At 40.6% G+C, this 22033-nt stretch overlaps 2 protein-coding genes across 10 annotated transcripts in view; one reads left to right on the top strand and one right to left on the bottom strand.

Annotated features, from left to right (window-relative positions):
• The window catches only part of LOC117760623 (cAMP-specific 3',5'-cyclic phosphodiesterase 4D-like), a 91745-nt gene extending 81910 nt beyond the window's left edge, over window positions 1-9835 (top strand). For 6 of the 9 annotated variants that reach the window (XM_034583784.1, XM_034583785.1, XM_034583789.1 and 3 more), the window contains 9 exons: window positions 1283-1376; window positions 3970-4142; window positions 4216-4314; window positions 4942-5106; window positions 5308-5407; window positions 5928-6082; window positions 7130-7252; window positions 7647-7829; window positions 8011-9835. In XM_034583784.1, the coding sequence (XP_034439675.1) occupies window positions 1283-1376; window positions 3970-4142; window positions 4216-4314; window positions 4942-5106; window positions 5308-5407; window positions 5928-6082; window positions 7130-7252; window positions 7647-7829; window positions 8011-8577 (1659 nt within the window). In that variant the 3' untranslated portion in view covers window positions 8578-9835. The remainder of the gene's footprint in view (window positions 1-1282; window positions 1377-3969; window positions 4143-4215; window positions 4315-4941; window positions 5107-5307; window positions 5408-5927; window positions 6083-7129; window positions 7253-7646; window positions 7830-8010) is intronic. The other 3 variants (XM_034583783.1, XM_034583786.1, XM_034583788.1) reach the window with 1 other exon arrangement.
• Window positions 9836-12553: 2718 nt separating this feature from the next.
• LOC117760628 (gamma-interferon-inducible lysosomal thiol reductase-like) lies at window positions 12554-16794 on the bottom strand. Its single transcript, XM_034583799.1, has 7 exons — window positions 16527-16794; window positions 15202-15390; window positions 15017-15088; window positions 14840-14929; window positions 14051-14203; window positions 13423-13491; window positions 12554-13122 (listed from the first exon to the last, which is right to left on the bottom strand). The coding sequence occupies exons 1-7, from the start codon at window positions 16665-16667 to the stop codon at window positions 13063-13065; spliced, it is 774 nt and encodes a 257-aa protein (XP_034439690.1). The 5' UTR covers window positions 16668-16794; the 3' UTR covers window positions 12554-13062.
• Window positions 16795-22033: the final 5239 nt, after the last annotated feature.

Genomic DNA, 22033 nt, shown 5'->3' with positions numbered 1-22033 from the left:
GCAGGGGGCTGAATGCTGAGTGAGCCCGCCTGTTGGATCTGACTCAGGACTCAGAGCGGAACGCTGGAAATGTGTGTGTTTGTGTCTGCACGTGAATGAGTGAGTGTGTGTGTGTGTGCGTGTATGAGAAAGGGAAAGTCATGCATGTTAATAGTGTTTATTGGCTGTGTTTATAGAAGCAGTAATATGTCGTGTGTCTTTTGTAAACATGCGTGTGTGTGTGTGTGTGTGTGTGTGTGTGTGTGTGTGTGTGTGTGTGTGTGTGTGTGTGTGTGTGTGTGTGTGTGTGTGTGTGTGTGTGTGTGTGTTCAGGTATTGCTCATGTTGTGGGGACCTAAATGTTTTTACACAGTCACATTATAGGGACGGGAACAAATACAAAGTGTAATGTCCCCTGACGACTTAGCCACACAAGACACATTGTGTGTGTGTGTGTGTGTGTGTGTGTGAATTGAAGGGGCAGAAAAGGGAAAGCATGGCAGTGCACAGTTGTGGCAAGAATCTACAGGAGCAGAAAATCTGAGAATTTTAGTTATAGCTATACAGGATTATATTTCATGTGTGTGTGTGTGTGTGTGTGTGTCTATGAGGAACTACTGCAGCATCACTCTCTCTCCCCCAAATCCCCCCCCCCCTCCTCCGTCATCCACCACGTGCCAGAGCTGTTACATAATCAGTGTGGAAGCTGCCGCTGTGATAAAACTCAGGAGGGAAACACTGAACACTTTTGTTTTGTTTTAAGTTTTTTTTTTGGACATGAATGTTACGCTGGTGTTTTTAGCAGCAACAGTGCAAATGAACCGAAACAACACAGTTACTAGAGCTTTTCTTCTCGTATATTAGAAATCAAAACACGTAAAGATGAAGAAAACAACACCTTGAATTGAAAGCGTTTCAGATTAGGTAAATGTGAATCCTAGGATATAAAGACAGAATTAAATGTGCTGTTAATTGAAATGACACCATATCTGTGAGCATAAGTCCATGATGGGCTCCCAATTTTGAAACCTCTGCAAAGACGATAAAGCATCTTGTGTCGTGTCTCTGTAAAAAAAAAAAAAAGATTAAGAATGTAAATTCAAAATAAAGAAAGTTATTCATGGGTGGATGTCGTCTTTTAGTTGAATGCAGAACCACAATGCACATCGTCTCCACCATTATCTTGTGTTTTCACAGGTATATCAAGGTATCACTATTCATTTCACTGCTACACATACACCTTGTCAATGTGTGTGTGTGTTAACATGTTTATTCACCTGTATTTGGTTTTGTGTCCACACAGTTTAAGAGGATGCTGAACCGCGAGCTGACGCAGCTTTCAGAGACAAGCCGCTCAGGGAATCAGGTGTCAGAGTTCATCGCGAGCACTTTCCTAGGTGAGTTTTAACACCCGACATAAACAGGTGAACGAATGTGAAAGGGAATAGGCTGTTGCTCATCATTTCATCATTTAAATGAAATATATTCGTAAACCCAACCCTCTGTCATCTGAGTTATGATATTTACTTTTTGATTAAATGGTTTTAAAATGATATTGAGCCAATTTTATGGTAATTTCAGTGGCTGTAGTTAGTTTATTGTGACGTTAAACTGTTATACTGAGAGATGCTTTTGATATTTAGTCTGTCATTGATATAAATTGAGGGGACTGCAAACATTGCATTGTGTAAATGACATGTTGTGTTATCACAGGCGTGTCAGTGAGCTTTGTGTCTGTGGTGCTGTCCCGCTCCTCCTGATTGCATCACCTGCGTTTATTGACTGTTCTGCTGACAGTTCTATTCTACAAGCATTACACCAAACTGACCTTCAACACATGTGAACGTTAGCAGGTCAGCCAGCATCGCGTGTATGAGATGGTGGGAGAATAAGGAGCAGGGACAGTTAAGTGGTGTTTTATTAGAGCAATAATGACAATAATGTGTTTTTTATTAGCGGAGGAATGTTGAGAAGCGACAGGGAAGAGGGATGCAGAAAAGGAACTCGTAAAAGGAAATAGAGTTTCTCAGAGAAAAAAGGAGAAAAGAGATTCAAGGAAGTAAAAAAAAAAGAAAAGCATAAGTGCTTGTTTAGGAAAAGAGGAGAAAATAGATGGAAAATATGAAAGAACGGAAGTGGAAGGGAGAGAATTTTAATCTTAAAGACAGAAATTAAGAGGGAAAGTGGATTTTTTTAAGGGAAGGAAAGATAGAAGGAAGATTTTTTTTAATGTTTTTTAAAAAATTTAAAAAAAGATGGAAGAGAGGAGTGTTGTATTGATGTATGGAGAAGGTGAGGATTTGTCCTTCCTCTAAAAGAGAAGTGCGGAGACAGATAGCATTCCCGGACACACTGTGTGGCGTTGTCGTAGCAACAGGGTGCAATATTATTAGACAGCGTGTTGCATCAATAGGAGGCTCAGTCTTCAACAGCCCTGCCGGCAGGATGGAAGTCCAGCCGATCGACGATGGGGCTGTCAGTTGGACGCCGTTTTGACATGAGGGCCTCGGCGTCAAGCTCGGCTGCGTATGGAAATCACCACCAGGGTTTTGGGTGTGAGGAAGAGGAGGCACTGTGAGAGAGGTGAGAGAGGCCAGGCAGCGCCTTGTGTGACGCTGTCACTCAGGTCGCTCTGCGTCCTTGTGGTGGCTGGTGTTTGTATCTGGCCTGAGATCTGGATATTCTTTCTGTGCTTATAAATACACGTGAATGGAAAATACAGTGGAGGAGATGTGGACGCGAGGTGAAGCGGGCTGTCTGGGATGTCAGAAAGGGATCATCACTCTCTTGGTGTGTAGAAAAAAGAGATGAGTCATTTTCAACACTAGCGTTTGTGCTGGGACAGCACCTTCGTGTCAACACATCATATGGAGCTTATGTCGATTAAGGCGATACCGTCGGTGGAAACCTTGTTTTGGTGATTCCCACATTCTTGTTTAAGGGATTACTCGCTTCACAGTGGGTTAGAATAAAGAAACCAAGGCTACCTTTGAAAAACATGACACATGCTTCGTCATCAAGCTCACAACAATGCTGATCTCCTGAGAAGTTTTACCCATCATCCTTTGCTTTCTGCTGCTGGTATTGTGCACCCACTGCTCTGACAATACAGCTGTGTACTGCTGTTACTGCATAATTATACCTGTTTATGTTCCTGTTTGTTGATAAACCTTGTCTTCCTACATACGGATGAGATCTAATCATGATGCTATTTTAAAGATCTTATGTATCAGAAAGCTGCATATATAGTAAGCTACAAAAAAAATATGACTGAAAGATATTGAATAAGCTTATTTTATTACATCAGTTCCTATTTACAGCTCTTGAGAAGTTTTAATGCTTGTATGAAGAAGTTTGATGTTTTGGCTCCAGAGGGCGCTGTGCAAATCTGTTTGATTTCCTCATGTGATGTCACCTGAGTCAGCGTTGGTTGGGTCTGAAGAAAATTTGAGAATTAAACTAATCTGGTGGGAGTTGAGTTACAAATGATTCATCTTAGATTTACAGAGCTCAGCAGGCCAGTGGACTCAGCCTACGTTAGCTGCTGCTAGCGTAACACTCTGAGTCTGTATAGGTCGAGTGATGTAGGTGAGGCAGAAGAAAGCAGGAAGTAAAGTAGATAATACAGTTAAATCTGGATTTTGTGGCGATATAGTTTCATGCAAATAGATAGTAAATGGAACTGTAGTGTAATAGGTTAATAGTAGAATTGTTGGTAATAGCAGCAGGAAGAGTGGTAGCAGCCATAGTTAGTGGGACTAGACACACTTCACACTTCTACAGTTGCAGACGTCACACACTCTTTGGTCAGGTCCCTTCAAATGATTTCAGTCAAAGCTAAGATACTACTTCTGTTTAGTGTCCCAGGAGGCTGAGGACGTGCAGCATAGCTCATTGGTTGAGGTTGCGATCTGTGTTCCTTTAGCCTCACACGTAATGAGTCACTTATGAATCTGCCCTTAACGAAATGTGTCTGTGTTCACGTTCTAGAGAAACAACATGACGTGGAGATCCTGTCTCCACCTTCTAAGGAGAAAGAGAAGAAGAAGAGGCCGATGTCACAGATCAGCGGATTGAAAAAGCCCACACAGAGTCCCGGCTTAGCCCCCGCCTGCATCCCTCGCTTCGGAGTCAGTGCGCCGCACGAGAGTCTGCTGGCCAAGGTGGGTTCACGCACACACACACACACACACAGATAACTCTTTGTCTCATAAACGTCCTGTTTCATTTCTCCAGGAGATTGACGACGTTAATCGTTGGGGTCTGGATATTTTCAAGATAGCAGAATATTCCGGAAACCGGCCTTTGACGGTGATCATGCACTCCATCTTCCAGGTAGGAAGGAGTTTCAGCTCATTCATAAGATGTCTGCTCTGTATGTTTACTGTTGTTTTTCATAACATTGCAGCTGTTGAACGAGAAAAGATGTTAAAACCACTTTAATCTACCTGCTCGACACTGTAGTACACAAACTGGTGAAAGCATTTAGTAGCTAAAAAGCCAGATGTTTTCATCTGAACTTGGCAAAGGTCAAAACCAGAGCTAAAAGAAAGTGAAGCTGGACACAATCATGACTCCAAATGTGTTATGAAGTTGCTCTGTAATTGCTGGATGTGAAAATGAGCAAATGCTTTGCAACATATCAACTGGAGAGATGATGATAAAGTATGTTATACATGCCACGCTTGTTTCTGCTGCCCCCAGGTGGCCCAACAAATCAGCTATTGTTGGTTTGAGACATGATTTAAAAACTTAAATTGCTAAATGTTGATGTTTCTGTTACTATGAAGTCTGTCAGCGTCTGTAGTGCATTTTTGGGATTTGGGGAAAAACCTGTTAGAGGCAAACTTATTGCAACTTCCCGGGTAATGAGAACAAACAGGAGCCTCCCATGTTACAGTTAAAATGAATAATCTCTAATAGGTGTTCATGTGACTTCAATGTTCCCTCTCATCCTGTCAGGAGAGAGATCTTTTTAAAACCTTTAAGATCCCAGTCGACACCTTCATCACCTTCATGATGACCTTAGAGGACCACTACCACGCTGATGTAGCTTATCACAACAACATCCATGCAGCTGACGTGGTGCAGTCCACACATGTCCTCCTGTCCACCCCCGCTTTAGAGGTGAGATGAGAAACCTGCTGCTGCTGTAGCTTCTGGTTACTTTTATATGGATTTTAGAAAGTATCAAGACCCCCTCCATCCTGATTTTTGACAACCTAATTAACACGTTTGTTATTTCTCATTCGAAATAAGTCACAGTTTCAATATTGAATCAGCGCATCGTTTTGAATGTATCTGTTTCTTCTCCTTGGTCCATCCCAGGCCGTGTTCACAGACCTGGAGATCATGGCAGCTCTGTTTGCAAGTGCCATCCATGACGTCGACCACCCAGGAGTCACCAACCAGTTCCTAATAAACACCAGTAGGTTTCTCTCTTTGTCGACATCTGCCCAAACAGGCTTGGTCCAAACATGACTCCAAGATCGGAAACATTGTGATATATTTGACGAATTTTAATTTAATTTAATCTTCAAACAAAAGTTATATTAATGTGATAACCCTTAGATTATGTCAGAATATTTTTGAGATACTTAAATGATTAGGAATATTTGAACACTACATAACATACTTTCTTAAGCACTGTATAATATTCAAACATTTTATTAAACTTTCAAACACTACTTTACTACACTTTACTTCCAATAAAACAGTTTGATTTAAGGTTTATATAGTGATCAGATGATTGGCTGATATTATCAATGGTTGCCGGTACTGACACATTTAAGGTCGGCAGGGGGTCATGCTGTGGCCATTAGGTCTGGATCTGGATCTGGATCTGGAAGTTAGACAGGGATACCATGAGCACTGATTCAGAGTGATAAATGAACTGGAACTATATTTGAGGTTGTCCTGTTAACACGTTTCCGTCGTTATCTCTGCAGGTTCGGAGTTGGCGGTGATGTACAACGATGCGTCGGTGCTGGAGAACCACCACCTCGCTGTGGGCTTCAAACTGCTCCAAGAGGACAACTGTGACATGTTCCAAAACCTCAGCAAGAAACTGAAAGAGTCCCTCCGCAAGATGGTGATCGACATGGTGAGGCTGCTGCAGTTTCTACATGACGTTATCATGACTGTTTTGCTTTTCAGTCGCGCTGTACCTGAACGGGTCACCTCACATATTAAATTGTACTCAGGGTCGTGTAAAGTTTGCGTTCTGATACAGCAGCTCCATGTTTCTGGTAACAGACGACTTTGAAAAGGCTGCTGGCAAAACATCATGCAGCTGAGGACGCTGAACGACAGTTAGTTATTTACGACTTTTTTCATCTTCAGCTGGATGGGTCTAATAAAAGCGTAACGTCAAAGAGAGTTGGAAAAGAGGCACAAAAAACAAGAGAAAAGCTTAAAACACTGCAGTAGAGGAGAGAGTACATAGTGTTCATGTATAGGAGGATTTATCAATGAGATGCAAGAACAGGTAGAACAAACTTGACTCAAGGTTTTCATTGTTGCTGTTAAAGCTTAATCTGACTGAGGTGTCTTTGATTTATTGAAATCAGATTTAGTAACACAAACATAAAGACATCCAGTGTCTTCGGCTTATCAGGGCTCAGGTCGTGGAGGTACCCAGCCAAGTAGGGGATTCCAGACCTCCCTCACCTGAGCCACGCTTTCCAGCTCCTCCTGGGGTGTCCTGAGTCGTCCCCAGGCCAGAGACAAATATATAACCCCTCAGGCGAGTTCTGGTTCTACCCCTGGGTCTCTTCCTAGTTCCTAGGCATGTCCAGGAAGGAGCCTAGAAGGCCTCCTGATCTGATCCAGGACCACCTCAACTGTTCCCTTTCAATGTGAAGGAGCAGAGGTTCTATTCCGAGCTCCCTCCAGAACCCCTCCCCCTAACACATATAGACATGCAGAGACAAACAGTCACTAACCTCATACAATTTGAAAGACACACTGTGGGATGTAAAGTGCATTGTTTCATATACACACTTCATTAAATGTCTTCATTAAAAAGGATTAAAAGACCAGGAATTCCCCGCTGACTGTGGAAATACAGAGCTCAACAGTTCACACGTCACCTCATGGAAACATGTGACTGAAGCTGCGTCTCTGTTGGTGTGACTGTCGCCCCCTGCAGGTGCTGGCCACTGATATGTCCAAACACATGAACTTCTTGGCGGACATGAAGACGATGGTGGAAACCAAGAAGGTGACGAGTCTGGGAGTCCTGCTGCTCGACAACTACTCTGACCGCATTCAGGTGAGAGCGCCCCCTGCTGACCATGGACAAAGGAATACATATAGTCATAACTTAGGGATTTATAAATACATCTCTGGATAGTCGCTGTATGTAGTTTGATGAACTGAGGCTTAACTTCACTGTTTATTAGATTAAATCTTCACAGTGAGCACTAACTGAAACAAGCAGTTCTCACACACAACCTGTTTCCACTCTGACCTCTTCGCTCACAGACAGCAAACTGAACAGCTGTTCTACCAAGGAGTGGGCGTGATAGTGCTGCTGCCTGCTGGACACAGTGGTCACTGCGTTTGTACAGATCTGAAGTACAGAGCCATGTGGTTTTGTTGTGGTCCTGGCAGAATGAATATGAGATTAACCAAAATCATCCTTATCGTCCGTCCACCTCCTCCAGGTTCTGCAGAACATGGTCCACTGTGCCGACCTGAGCAACCCAACCAAACCGCTGGAGCTGTACCGGCAGTGGACGGACCGCATCATGGTGGAGTTCTTCACCCAGGGAGACCGGGAGCGGGACAAGGGCATGGAGATCAGTCCCATGTGTGACAAACACAACGCCTCCATAGAGAAGAGTCAGGTAAGAACCACTGAAACACACAGATGTGGAGGGAATAAATGTAGATTGTAAAACTGAAATTGAGACAGCGGCCATATTATTTTTAGAAAAACATGGGATTTGGGCGAACACAGGAAGACCTTTAAGCAACAAATGCAAAAATGTTGTGTTCATCATTATAATTATGCATTTTTACGACCAGGTGGGATTCATCGATTACATCGTCCACCCTCTGTGGGAGACCTGGGCTGACCTGGTGCACCCTGATGCCCAGGACATCCTGGACACTCTGGAGGACAACAGGGAATGGTACCAGAGCATGATCCCCCACAGCCCCTCGCCTTCCAGCCCAGAGGAGCACCACCTGGAGGCTGAGCCAGGAGGAGGACCACTGGGAGCAGGAGGATCTCTCCCTTCAGGAGGAGGAGGAGGTGGGGACAAGTTCCAGTTTGAACTCACTCTGGAGGAAGAGGAGGAGGATGATGTGGAGTCAGATCTGGATAGCCCCCTAGAGGACGAGTCCCAGTCGGGCGGGGAGCGCCACCTGGACTCCTCCCCTTCCCTTTCTCCAGACCCCCACAGCAGCAGCAGCAGCAGGTACCGCCCCCCGTCGCCTCACCCGCCCCGAACCCTGAGTCTGGCTACCTTGTCGGTGCGGAGCCCCCTTCCCCACAGACACCTGTCCTCCCCGGGGAGGGGGGGCACCGACAGGGACAAAGAACTGAGCCAGGAGGGCGACGGGGTGTCCTGCCTGCGTATCGGCACGTAACAACCAGCACAACCTGCCCGGCCTGAGAGACAGGAGATGTAGGGAGGAAGAGGCAGGGCAGGCCTTTACCAATAAAGTCTGTAAAATCACCACAGTCCCTTTACACTGGAGACACTCTCTCTGGAGAACAGAGGGACGTTCACCCTCTGTTTGATTTTATTTTTCATCAAAGAAGAATCGTTTTAGCCTCTCTTTGGATGCCTGATAGGCCTTTGTGTCCCGTCCTGCGTCGTTGTAGCTTCAGTTCAGAGCGTCCCAGACAAAGACTGCTGCAGTTTCACTGGGAAGAAGAACGGAGCTGGGGTGTGATACTCCAACAGCTACATAAATGAAAGGAAATGTCTTCCTCCAAAAGAACTGTTTGTGAACAGCAGCGAATGAGGATCACGGTGGATCGAACAGGGTCTTGGAAATTATTTTTGCACCATAGTTTTTAGTTTATGAAATTATTGAATCCGTTTGGAATAAGTGAGTATGATTTCTTTGTTGCGAGAATGATGTGAGCGATAAATAATTTTACCAAATACAGGATGAAGGTGAGCAGCGAGAAAATCGATGGACCTAAACCTCAGGGTATGAAGAGAAACTAAAAAATCTAATGTAGCACGGATGTAGTGAGTACTCCTGACCTGACCCCCGACCCAGAACTTCAGTTTGATTTACCTCCAAACTAGAGTCTTGGTTTAACCTTCTACATTTGTATTAAAACCCTTTAATAGTCAATTTGGCACATGAAGCAGTTAAACAACCAACTTGTAGCACCACAGAGATTGGACACTGAAGAGGACTGAACCGCAGTCTCACGGGTTCAACACGCAGAGGACACCACCTGTATAATTTGTTTTAAGCTATTTTTTTTTGTTTAGCCTGAGATGATGTTAAATGGTGTCATTGTTTAAGGTTCTGATTTCGGGACAGTTCTCTGTTGTACGTTTGCTGGTCTCGTCTGTGTTAATGTGCTTCAAAAGCATTTTTTAATCAGGGTGCCTCCGGTCCGCAGTAGCACTTTACCATCTCTGCTGTACAGCTCTTCTATTCAGTCACACAAAGGGCTTCACCCACTGTAGCCTCACGCGAACAGGACAGGAGGACGATCTGATGCTGGGTACCTGCAGGGCAGGGCAGGGAAGTAACTGAACCACTGTCTCAACAGAAAATCATCAAGCACAGGAAAAATATCCTTTCTGATATTAAGAAATATTTTTTACCTTACACTAACTGAATAAAGCCCCCTCCCCTAAAAATCTATATTTTCATTCACAAACTCCAAGTCATTATCCAGATCTGCACCAAATTTCATGTGATTATGGAGATCAGCGATGTACACATGCCTGATTATTTTCGGATGCAGCATCTTTGTTCAATGCAAATGCAGATGAAAACATAACCTGGGGGAGGAAATGAAAACCATGTGACGACAGCAGCACCCAGTGTCGGTTGATTTGGCCTCGTTGTGATTGGTTTATCACCCACAATTTAATAATATATGTGTATATAATCTACAGACTGGAACTCAGAGTCCTAAGCAGCAGTGTTCAGTTCAATTGAATACGATTCAGTTATTCCGGGAAGAAACTTTAAATTAAACTTAAACGAAGTATTTATTAAACCTTTGAAGTAAAGCTTAAGGGTTTCTATGATTTCATGTAACAATTTCACTCGCTGATATTTCAAACCTCACCCATGTGACAAAAACAGCTCTGGGGACGTGTTGGCCAGTTCCACTCCCGTCACAATGATCTTGTCGTTGGAATTATCCAGAAATTTAGTATTGTGCTGCGATCAAGTCGGAAGACTGATAACATAAACATGTTTTTTGTGGAGGCAGAGATTTTACTGACATTAAGTCACATAACAATGGATCCTACATTAACGACCAAGCAACTCAATAGTGCCTTTCATTAGATCTCCCCTCCGTCCTGATTTGTTTTATGTCAGTGCCGCAGGGTTTTTATTATCAATCTGTAATCTCAAACCCCTTCAGAGCCACGTTAGACGTTACACAACAGTTGCCACGGGTTGTACTCAAATAAGCTGACCTCCATATCTAAAATTAGTCGAGTGTCCTTTCAAATTAATGGCTTTCCTTTTTCCCCCTGAATCAGTACAGATCTTAAAACCCCCCAAATCACAGTGGTGTTACTTTCCTACCCTGCCGACGGGAACTGCTGCAGAGATCACAAGGAGCAGCACAGTTTCATAAGTTCCTGAGAGACACGAATCGCCTGTAGTTCAAAGTAGACCGACTGTGTTCCATCAGGCTTCCAGTGTATTTGGTCATTAGTGCTCGACTGGGATCAACTGTGTGCCATAAGTGTTGAAAACACACAAACACCTGCCAGCCTACGATTCTGTGCATTTTTACACTAGAGATTTTAACCTGATGATTGTATCGAAGTCATTGACTTTATAGTGTTAGTTTTTACCAATGATAGATGTCAACAGTATTTAAAGCAGAGAATTTACTAGATTTTGTGCAACCTAGGATCAGTCTGTTCAGCCCTTTCCTAATCACAAAGCTGGGACTTGAGAATGTGTGTAGTTTCAGGAGTTTCACAACTCTTTCTGTACCAAGTACATGTTTCAGTCTAGATGAACGGTCGACGCCGTCACTGAGGTAGAAAGACCAGGGAGTGAACAAGCACTACACAGGATATGATGCACTCCCTGGTCCGGCAGTAGTAAAAAAAACACTAGTCGAACAGTATTTCATTAATTCAGCAAGTAAGCTTCATTCATAAGCCTTACATGTGACAGGAGAGGATGGAACCTGGTGTTTAAAGACCATGCTGCTGTTTTTAACATGCTGAGCCTCAGAACGCCTTTTCACTCACTGTTCTTCTCTTTATGTTTCCTTCACGGTTCTGGAGACTGGAAAAAAACAGATGCTTTCTTATTTCTAGGCCTAAAAGAGTCAGAATACACGTATACATGATATGTATACACTTTGCATTTCTAAAATGACAAGCGTTCAGCATAGAATCTAACTTCAGAGCAATCATTTTGAGTTGATCCTAAGAGTTTTGTCATTTACCCATAAATTAGCCTGAAACTGGAAAAGTTTTCTCATATGTATTTACTCATATTTATTGTAATTTCATAGAATAAATATAATTTGCTACAAAAGCATTTAACTTTATTTGGCAAAAATGAACCATAGATGCCTGCGTGCTACGTGAATACCATGTAAACGTCAGCAGCTAGGTCATCGCTGACTTTATCTCTAGTGCCATCATCTGGACAAGGTTTATACTTGCACACCAGACATGTCCGAATGTTATGGCCATTAGAGATGTGGCCATTTCCTGTGCCTGATTGGAAACATTTTGTTTTTACCTGAACTACTGGTAATGCTCCAAAAACAACTTCAAATTGCATTGTGTAATATACATTGCAGCCTAGTAAACTTTTAATCTGTCTAAAAAAATCAAATCTATTTTTGACACACCAGCGATACCAAATGTGTTTTAATATTTCATTGTGTGTCCAGTGGAAACTTCTTGTACTTTTTGGCTATGTGTCAATATTTGACAAGATAAGAATCAGTAACTTGAAAAGTAAATTGAACTTAACAAAATATATGTATTACAGTCTCTGCACAATCAGCAACAGCATCTGTGGCTGACCAGAAAAGCCGTTTGAGGGAATCTGTTCGATATGAACAGACACTTTCCATCATGTGGGATGTTTGTGAACCTGAAACAGATTTTCATTTAGCTGAACGTGGAGTGTGCGGCTGATCTGAGGCGTTTCATCAGCGTGTTGAATTCCGCACCGTGGCTCTTTCCAGGAAGACGTCAGTGCCACACAGTGTTAAATGTGTTGATGAGCAGCAGAGTCGCTGCTCTTGCTTCATTTTCCCTGTCGCACTGATGCTGCCGGTGTTTATGTTCATGCTGTCTCGTTTTCTCAGCCTGTGTCGTGCAAACCTCTATAAATGATATTTATTCTTCAAAACATTTATGTCGAGACAAAGTACTGTAACATAAGACGTTTGATTTTATGTTCTGGAGCCTGATAATCAAGTATACTTTACAAGTATATATACACACATCTGCCACTCCAATGTTTTGTCAAAGGAAAAATGAATATATTTTTGTTTCTCATTTTTAGCCGAAAGAGTCTCGGGAGTTCAGGGTGTTTCAAGTGGAAAATGCCAATAAATTATATGGAAATTTATAACAGATCGATTGTTTATTATTTCTTTTGTTCTATGTAGTCATCCTAATGAACAATGTTTTTCAAATGTATATAGAAGAGCGACATGAAAGAAAAGTCAGATTTATTACACTTTCAAATCTGTTCCCATGAAAGTACAAGAGACACAAAATCCCACTGTATGATCCCAGATCTACATCATCAACTAAAACATTCTTTAACAAAAACTAAACATTCCTTTATGAGTTTACTGCTTTATTTAGTACATTATGCATGTTATGATATGTTTTTATGCAGGCAGCAATATTATAGTTGGTTTTGTTGGGTTTAGCAGAAGCTTCTGTTCAGTCTGACCTGGGCTCCAGTGCAGACTGGAGGCTTCACCCCCTGTAGACGGAATAGAGGAACAGTCACATCCCAGCAGAAACAAATCTTTGTAAATGTGAGGGTTGCAGTGATTGGAATTAGAGATAAGAGACAAAAATATACAGAATCAAAATTTACTTTTTAGACAAAAAATACTTTAAAACATAATTGTGGAAATGTCAAAAGGTCTTGGGCTGAATTTGAGATAATGACATGTTTTTATATTCTGTGCAGATATTTTAATTTCGAACTTGTCAGAAGATTTTACTAAACTTTTCACACATTTATACCAGAACCTGCACAAACAAAACAAGTCCTCACCTTGTAAAGTTGACAAACCAATTGGAAAAGGGACGACATGGCCCTGTCCTCGTTCTCCTCCGTGTATTCCTGCAATGCAACATTTATTTTGTTAGTAATTTTTACCACTGTTTATTATTTAGACTGTGAAATGTAAGATGTGCAGAGTGTCATCAGCAGCTCTACAGAGAAATCCAGATGCTGTTTCCCCTTCTTTGTACCAAAACACATTTCTTGGGACACATGTAGGTATGCACACTACACAAGTACAAATCATATAATTAAATACAAAGGAATGAATTCAAGACAAACATTTCCTCGATCATTTGCAACCGACAGAAACAAGATAATTAAATCAGCTTCCAGCATCATAAGTAGTTTCACGTGTTTCCTTGAATTCCTTCCTTTCGAAATCGACTGCTCCATTTTAGTATTGACCTGAACACTGAAGGACTGTTTAACTCACCAAAATAAGCTTATGCATGAGTCCAATTAATATTTAATCTGGGTTTCATACAATGTGAGCTACAAAATAATGTCCTTTCGACATTAGATGACAACTGAATACTTCTGCTTCTACAGCCAACAAATCTAAAACAGAACTTTTTTGTACCACTGTAAGTAGTCAAGAGTGTGACTTGTGTATTACCCCGTTAAAGGTGACCCAGGGGACGTGAGTGTGAGGTGGGTTCAGCGCTCTGGTCATGACGGCGTTGGCGTGCATCAGCCGGTACCCCAGTCCAGTTTTCACGCAGGAGTCGACGCTCGACCAGGAGACAGAGGGAGCGTAGAGCTGCAGGCACTGAGACAACAGACGACACGAAGTCTGCATCACTGACGAGACTCCGTTTATTACAGCAAGTCTTCAGGAAGGTTTTAATCAATTTTTACATCAATAGTAAAAATCCCAATGGTCACTGTTTGTTTGCTGTAGAGCGTGAAGAGAAAAAAAATAACGTGCCAACGCTGACACATCAACAAACTCTTCCTTTGAATATGTTCAGTTAGTTCTTTTTAACCACTTGTAAATAATTTTGTTTTAGTTGCTGCAACAATTTGTCACTTCACTCAAAATCAATCTGCAGCTCTTTTGACCTTTAATTTGAGTTCTTGCTGTTTTTCCCCTCATATTCTACGACTGATTAATAAATATCTCTGGATTTTGAAAATATTTTGATTATTAAGAACATTCAAGACATTTTTTTTACAATTCTGCCATTTTGAATTGAGAAAAATCAATGGTAGTTGCAGCTGTAGATTTTTAAAACAGCTGACGTGTCTGATCATCTGAACCTGAACCCTTACAGCGTTTTTTAAAGATGCGACCGGATTATGAAAAAAATGTGTTCAGTGTAGTGAGTTGTACTCTGGTTCCACTTCATGCAGTCATGACCCAAACGATGCAAATACTATAAGACCCCTGTCTGTAGATACTCACAGGCTGTGCAGCATTGAGAACATTTGCAGCTGACTCCATGCAGCTGATGATCTGAAGTGCTGAGTGTCTTGTTAAGTGGATGATACAGGCCTGAGGAGCACATCAGTTCATCCAAAGTCATTCTGCTTCTATAGAAACCACACCTGACACGAGGTAGAGGTGAGGAAACATGCAAACCTCAATAAGGTTTCCTCTGCATTCGGGCTCGCCATGCTGACAGGTGAAGGGGGAATTTCCTGACGAAACCTCCTACAAGAGAAATACACAAGTCTTTTCAAGAATTCACAGTAAGAATTTGTGGGATGACGTAAAATCTTCTCTCTGCTTTAAGTGCCGCTGTGTGTGTGTTAAGATCTGAGTGCCTTAGCGTTCCCGTAGGGCACCAGAGTGACGGCCATGATGTCCTGCAGCATCGTCCAGGTGGGGAACAGCTGCTGGGTGATGAAGATTCTGCAGGCCGGACACAAGCTCTCATAGTACAGAGAGACAGATACTGGAGGTACAGCCCGGTTTGGTCTGGTGGCATTCAACTCCATACACTGCTTCTGAACCTACACAGAAGAAGGGGGTGGGGGGGAAACAAGATTGTATGTTCTCAAAAAGGCTGATCTACCCTTTAAGTTGTTATTATTATCCAGGAAGTAAATGAATTGGTTAAGACACATAAAATCTTTCTGTGTGTTGCAACAATAAGCATGATTTTATGACATTTTGACCATTTAACATTATCATAGGATAAAGGAAAAGATCCCACCAATAGATATAAAGTGGACCAGATACTAAATGAGTAAAAGGGGGAAAACCGTCAACAATTTAGTTTTGAAAAGAGTAAAAATATAATACAAATTAAATTTAGATTTAAAGCTTTGGTAATTGTAATGACTGTCATGCTTTTGTTTATCTTAATATCTTTGGATTTCAAACTATTGGTCAAACAAGCATTTTTACTCGTGATTTACAGCATTTTAAAGCAATGTTTACCTAATAAAGCACAATGGTAAAGCTTGTAGCTTACAATGTTCACATCGTGACAAACTGCACACCCTGGTTTTTTGCTTGCAGCCTTCAGCTCCATCTCTGAACTAATGATCAGCTTGTGTTGTTTGACCCAGAGCTGCTCTGCCAGTCACATGAAAAACCTCTGGTGTTCAATTTCTGAAGCATGACTCCAATTTAGACGCAGACGTAAGCTTTGAACTCGGCTGAATTCAATTTCCCATGTTATGAGACAATGCTGGTCAATGGTAATGTTAATATTATGGGGCTCAGTATAATCCCATCTTCCAAAAACAGAGTGATTAAGTAATTTGTAGAATTTCATGAATTAAGAAAGAAGAAACCGTGTTTGATAATGATTCTCACATGAATAAACTTCAGAAAGTCTGGAACCTGAACAAAATATAGAGCAGGTCAGGTCTAACATAAATATACTTTAGGTAATTGGCTGAACTTTCTACCTTTACAGTAGGAGGCCTACAAACACTTTAACAATCTAGTAAAAGAAACTGCTCTACTTTATTCCATCTTTTTATGATCCACGGCAATATTTTAAACATTAAAAATATAGTATTTTTTCTTTGAAATTAAACATTTTTAGTTGAAACACTCACTGTTGATATACTCAAGGAGTTAATACAAAAATAAATAGTTTTTTAAAAAAGTCTAAGTTGTGTATTTCTTTACTCACCTTGCACTCGATTGCAATCTCCAGTGATCGACACCACTGAGATGGAGGATAACGACAGGCCGGTTTGGGATGAGACGCCTCAGAACCTCTGCTCTCAGAGCAGAGCAGTAAGAACACAGGCAGCAGAGCAGGCAGCTTCATGTTGGAAATCAGAAGTCCACACAGCTTAGAGGACACTGCGTTACAGATAGGACACAGGGGACAGACAGAGAACAGATTGGACACTGAGGACTGGAGCTGCTCCTCTTCCTTCAGAGCCCCATTATCAGTCTCATCAGCAGTTTATTAACCCCAGGCTGGATTGACCAGTGCTGCCTTCAAGGACCCTGGGTCACTCCTGCTTCTGGCTCCATGGACAAGAGAATAAATTATAAAAACTAATATGTGCCCGTTAAAATCTGGGATTAATCAGATGCTTTTAATCATGAAGGATGTAATAGTGATATAAAAGTAAAAAATAAAATTCACAAATGCAACGGCAACTTTCAATGGCGATAAGCCTCCATCTACAATTTCATGGTGGTTGTGCTCCCTCTAGTGGCTCCACATGAGCAGATCAGTTATTAAATACAGTAAATTCAGGGAAATGCAACATTTGCAGAAGGATGATATTTAACACTAAACTGTGCAGACCCACAAAGTGAAGATGGACTATAAAGCAAAGCCTTATGGGAGCTGTAGTTGTTGAACACTAGCAAGATTTTTTTGTGTGGTTAAATTAAATAGGAGCTTATGGTTTACAGGCAAAAGAGATTATTATATATGTTATATTACTATAATATTACTATAATATAATTCAAGCACAAAAACAGCTTAGAAAGAGATGACTGAGAGAAATGAGAAGAAGAAGCAGGAAGTTCTGGCGCCATCTTGGGGTCAGTTTGAGGAAACACGCCTGCAGCGGTTTGTTTTAATGGCGATATTTACGCAGTTTTAAAACTTTAGTGACGCAGAAGCCATTATCGTCGTTCCTCCGGGGACTCGACGTGTTTCCTCTGGGAAATGACGGCGGGGAAGCTGAAGTAAAGGCGGGAAATCATCTGGCGTCGTCACGCAGGAAGCACAGGTGGATTCAGAAAACAATGGAGGCTGATCCAACACCATCAACACCATGGATTATCTCCTTTGGATAAACTGACTCTAACTACATTGGGGTCAGATTAATGCTGACGATCCATAACCAATAATAATGATAACTTCGACCTGGTGAGTTCCAGGTTCCCTAAGGACATAATTATTCAGCAGTTTGCATCCAAACGACCCAGAAGAGTCTCTTCTGAAGGTAAGACCAGTTTTCTTATAATGAAATGCTGCACAGTTTGGAGATTGGATGCAGGTTTATGTCCAGGTACGTGCTGGTCTTGTCTCAAAATCATTTGGAGATAGTTAAATTAGATTCTAAAACTCTTAAAGGATTTGAGGATCCCTGGAGAAACCCTGAATGTTACATATGTCATCTCACTTTTATATCTACGCCAGTCATGGTATACACCAATGTTTAGAAGGTTCTACTATATTTCTTATATTCTGGTGCCCAGTGTATTTGTATACATGGATCTGTGGTGGGGGATGAACCATAATAGGCCACCTAATGCTCATTGTACACAGTCAGCCTCTGGGGTTTCTACAGAGGTTTTACTTGAATAACCAATTGATTAGTTTCAGCCTTTCCAATCCAAAATTCAAAATGTTTTCTTCCAGCTTCTCAAACATGAGAATTTGCTGCTTTTTTTTATTGCCACATATGATAATGAAATGAATATCTTTGGGTTTTGAACCTGCAGTTTGTGACAGTTTCTGGGAAACTATAATGACCGTATTTCACAATTTAGTCAATAAATAAATATATGGATAAATATATGATGAAAATAATAGTTAGTTTCTGCCTTTTATAAATGAATGGTATGAAGTGATAAATCTACAGGTAAGAAATAATACGCGTCTCTTTAAACCATCATTTCAACTTTATTTGGGGATTTGAAAGTGCATACACGAACAATATTGTCCTGAAGTAGGTAAAGTCAAGTTTTACACCAACAAAATGTTTTGAAAACAATTTTTTTTCAGATGCGACTCCTAATTGAAATACAAGCTATTTTAATACCTGATAAAACACAAAAAATGAAATTTCTTGCATAATCATTACAGTAAATAAACATTTATAATCACATTATTTTCTCACAGCAACAGGCTATTAACTAAGGGTAATTAGATGCTTGAAATCAGAAAGACCAATCCATACAGTCACATTTAAAAGAATAAAAGTTACAGAAACATTTTTACAGATACTATGCTGAATTAGATGCATGAGACAGTTAGAGGTATTTCATCATATATGCACAGCTCAAAAACAAACCATTCTGAACATATCAAGTCCCTGGATTTCAAACAATTATAAAAGATGATAACTAATGTTTCATCTAACTCAACGTGAAATGGAGAACTAACAGGTTATTATGGCTGTTCTATTTGACAAACGTTACAGCTAGATCCCACCGTGTTATGATATGGAAATGGAAGAAAGTTAATGGGGGTTGACAAGCCATTAAATGGCAGCTGAGCATAGTTTCATTGCAAAAATCTGTTTCTACCTAACCTCCTTCTTCTTAAAGTGCCCGTGTTATTCTTTACCATAACTGTATCGTGTAGCTCTCTTGTAAAAGGTCAGCTAAGTTCTAAAGGCCAAAGTCTGCAGCAAAGGGGAGTTCATGTTAACTCCACCCATTTCTAAACCATTCCCAAAGTAACCATTCTTACACTTACAAAACCTCCATCATAAATCTCCAGCATATGGAGAAAACATACCACCTGCACCCACATAACCATACCTGTATAACAACCTGTTCACCACATAGACCAGTGATCTACACCATTTCTGCAAAACGCTTTAAAGTGATTGCCTTCTAATTTTGAACGCAATCATATCTCCTATTTGGAGTACAAATGGTTCTGAACATTCAGTTCAAGTATGTTCTTTAGCTAATCTTACAATATCTGTGCCAGGCAGTTACAGTAAGATTAAGGTTAGCCAAGTAAAACCACTTTATTAAGGTTTTGGAAAGATGATGTCATTCAAAACAACCTGCCCCTTACCCTTTTCTTCTCTATCTGGATAACATACTACTTTCTGCATTGTCACTGAGTATTAGCATTGTTGCTAACTGTGTCCTGCAGAATCATTCCTACAGAGGAGGAACTATGTAAAAATACATTTCTTTTCTTGGAATTCAAAGCAGCAACACGACAATCTTCTTATTAAACACAACATCACTCTGTCATTCCTACATCTCCCATCTCCTACATGCCCTTCAAACAATCTAACAACGTCCTTCTCCAAGTCACCCCACTGGGCCTTACTTGTCTCATAATGCCAAACCAAGGCTGATAGCGACCATACAGTTAAACTGATTAATCTTCCATGCCACACATCTATGGTATCCTTTACAAAACATACATTTAACGTCTCGCCTCCCTCAGAAGAATTTCTATTTTCTTGGTTTTAGTTAAATCGTTAATTTAACTAAAATCTAAATGGCATTTAAATTTAAGATATTTACTGGAGGTGCACATCTCGATAACCTGCTTTAAAATACTAGATTATGAAGAATTGCTTTAGACAAGAACCTCTTCACATGATCTCTTAAAAATAAGAGACTAACTCTGAAACAAAATTTCAAACCAAAGAGTAAGGATTTCTTGCCAAAACACACCCTCCAGTATTTAAACAACTTGAAGTACATTATGACACACATTGTATGATATGAGACACCAATTATTTTTCAATGAAACAGTAATAATTTGTTAACGAATAGTTTTTGTCTTGTTTGTTCAATGTCGTTTGCACAGTGATAAAACATTTAAGTTACAAAAACTGACAATTACAAAAGAGAAAAAAGACCAGATTGTGCACTAACAATCAAAATATACAAAGATGTCATGACTTCACAGAACTACGGAGAGTTTATCTCACAACAGATGCCACGGAGAAAAAAAATGACTTGAACACTTGTATCAGTGCCTTAACAGTGCTACAACATTTCAATCTCATAAGCAACCTGTCCATATTTAGCACCACCACATGTCCACCTGCTTCAGTAGGAGGGTGGATGTACATGAAGACAGTCGTATTATCTCCACTTCATAGGAGATACTAATGTGCAAATACAATGCTTTAAAATCTAAACTTCACAAAGCAGTGGTGTAATCTGTTTGTGCATCTATAAGCTCTACGTGTTCTCTGTATCCATGCTACAAAATGAACTGGGAAATGTAATGTTTGTTTTAAAATCACAATATTAAATATAGGTATGTTTCCAATGATGCACTTTATTTAACACTCTATTAATTGTGCAAAAAGTTGAAAAATAAAACACCTACACTTTGATTTCACATGCCAGATGTGGCAGAATAACTAGGGGATTAAAGAAACAGTTTAGTAAACATCCTGTGAGGATAATCTGGCTAAAATATGAAAGGCCAACAGTGTGATGTCAGCGGGTAATGTCTAAGTCATATGTTGCTAAAATTGTCCGTGTGCTAAGTAGACTACACCACTGCTACACAGTCTAAATATCTATTTATTTTTGTCCATGAACACAGGGTCTTACAAAACAGTGTGAACAGAAGTCCAACATTTCAAACTTAGACTCTAGCTTTAAAGAGTAACAACATCTAGGTTAAATGTCCTGCTTCCACTGCCATCTAGTGGTTGTGGCACACTCCTGTACAATGTAGAATTCGATATTTTACTGTTGTGCAAAACTATATCACAAATGATTGTGGTCACAAGCATAGCAGACAACACCCAATGGGAAAGCTTTTCTATTTGCTTTAAAGAGAAGATGTCACTGTGCGGCTCACACTCTGTGACTGACTTCTGATCTCAGGGGAAATGCATTTAAAGGAAACTAGAGCAAAGATCGCCTTACAGCAATCATGGAGACTAAGAAAAACTTTCCTAGAACATGGCCAACCCATCAAAGAGAGGTCTTTTATAGCTGGTGATAATCTTGGTACCAGAACCAGTATCCAACCAGTACCAAAGCAGAACCCTATTTATAATTAGTTAAAGATATAATATCTAGGTACCTATCTTGTACACAATGATAGCGTGCAGAATCAAACATTTACACATTTTCTACTGCCACAAAGTTAAGAATAGGACACATTTTTCCAACTCCATGGCAATAAACAGTCAGAAATAATTGATAACTTCAAGTGTACGTACACAACACGCATCAAGCACATATTAGACTGAGGACCACTAAAGATATAAGTGCATCTAAAGTGACTCATTTGACAGGACAAAAACATGAAACAGATAAATGAAAATATTCTGATCAAACCAATGTCAGAATGTAAAATCAATTTTCATGACTATAATGGGCAACGAAAGTGACAATGCTCAATTAAACGACTACTCTATTATAGACTATACTATTTTCCCCCTATAAAAATAGTTTTAATGATTCATTGTAACCCACAAGCACCACTTCATCTCCACTCAG

Source organism: Hippoglossus hippoglossus, chromosome 4 (assembly GCF_009819705.1).
Source record: "Hippoglossus hippoglossus isolate fHipHip1 chromosome 4, fHipHip1.pri, whole genome shotgun sequence".
Classification (NCBI taxonomy): Eukaryota; Metazoa; Chordata; class Actinopteri; order Pleuronectiformes; family Pleuronectidae; genus Hippoglossus; species Hippoglossus hippoglossus.
The sequence above is the reverse complement of the archived record's forward strand: the minus strand, read 5'-3'. Positions and strand labels throughout refer to the sequence as shown.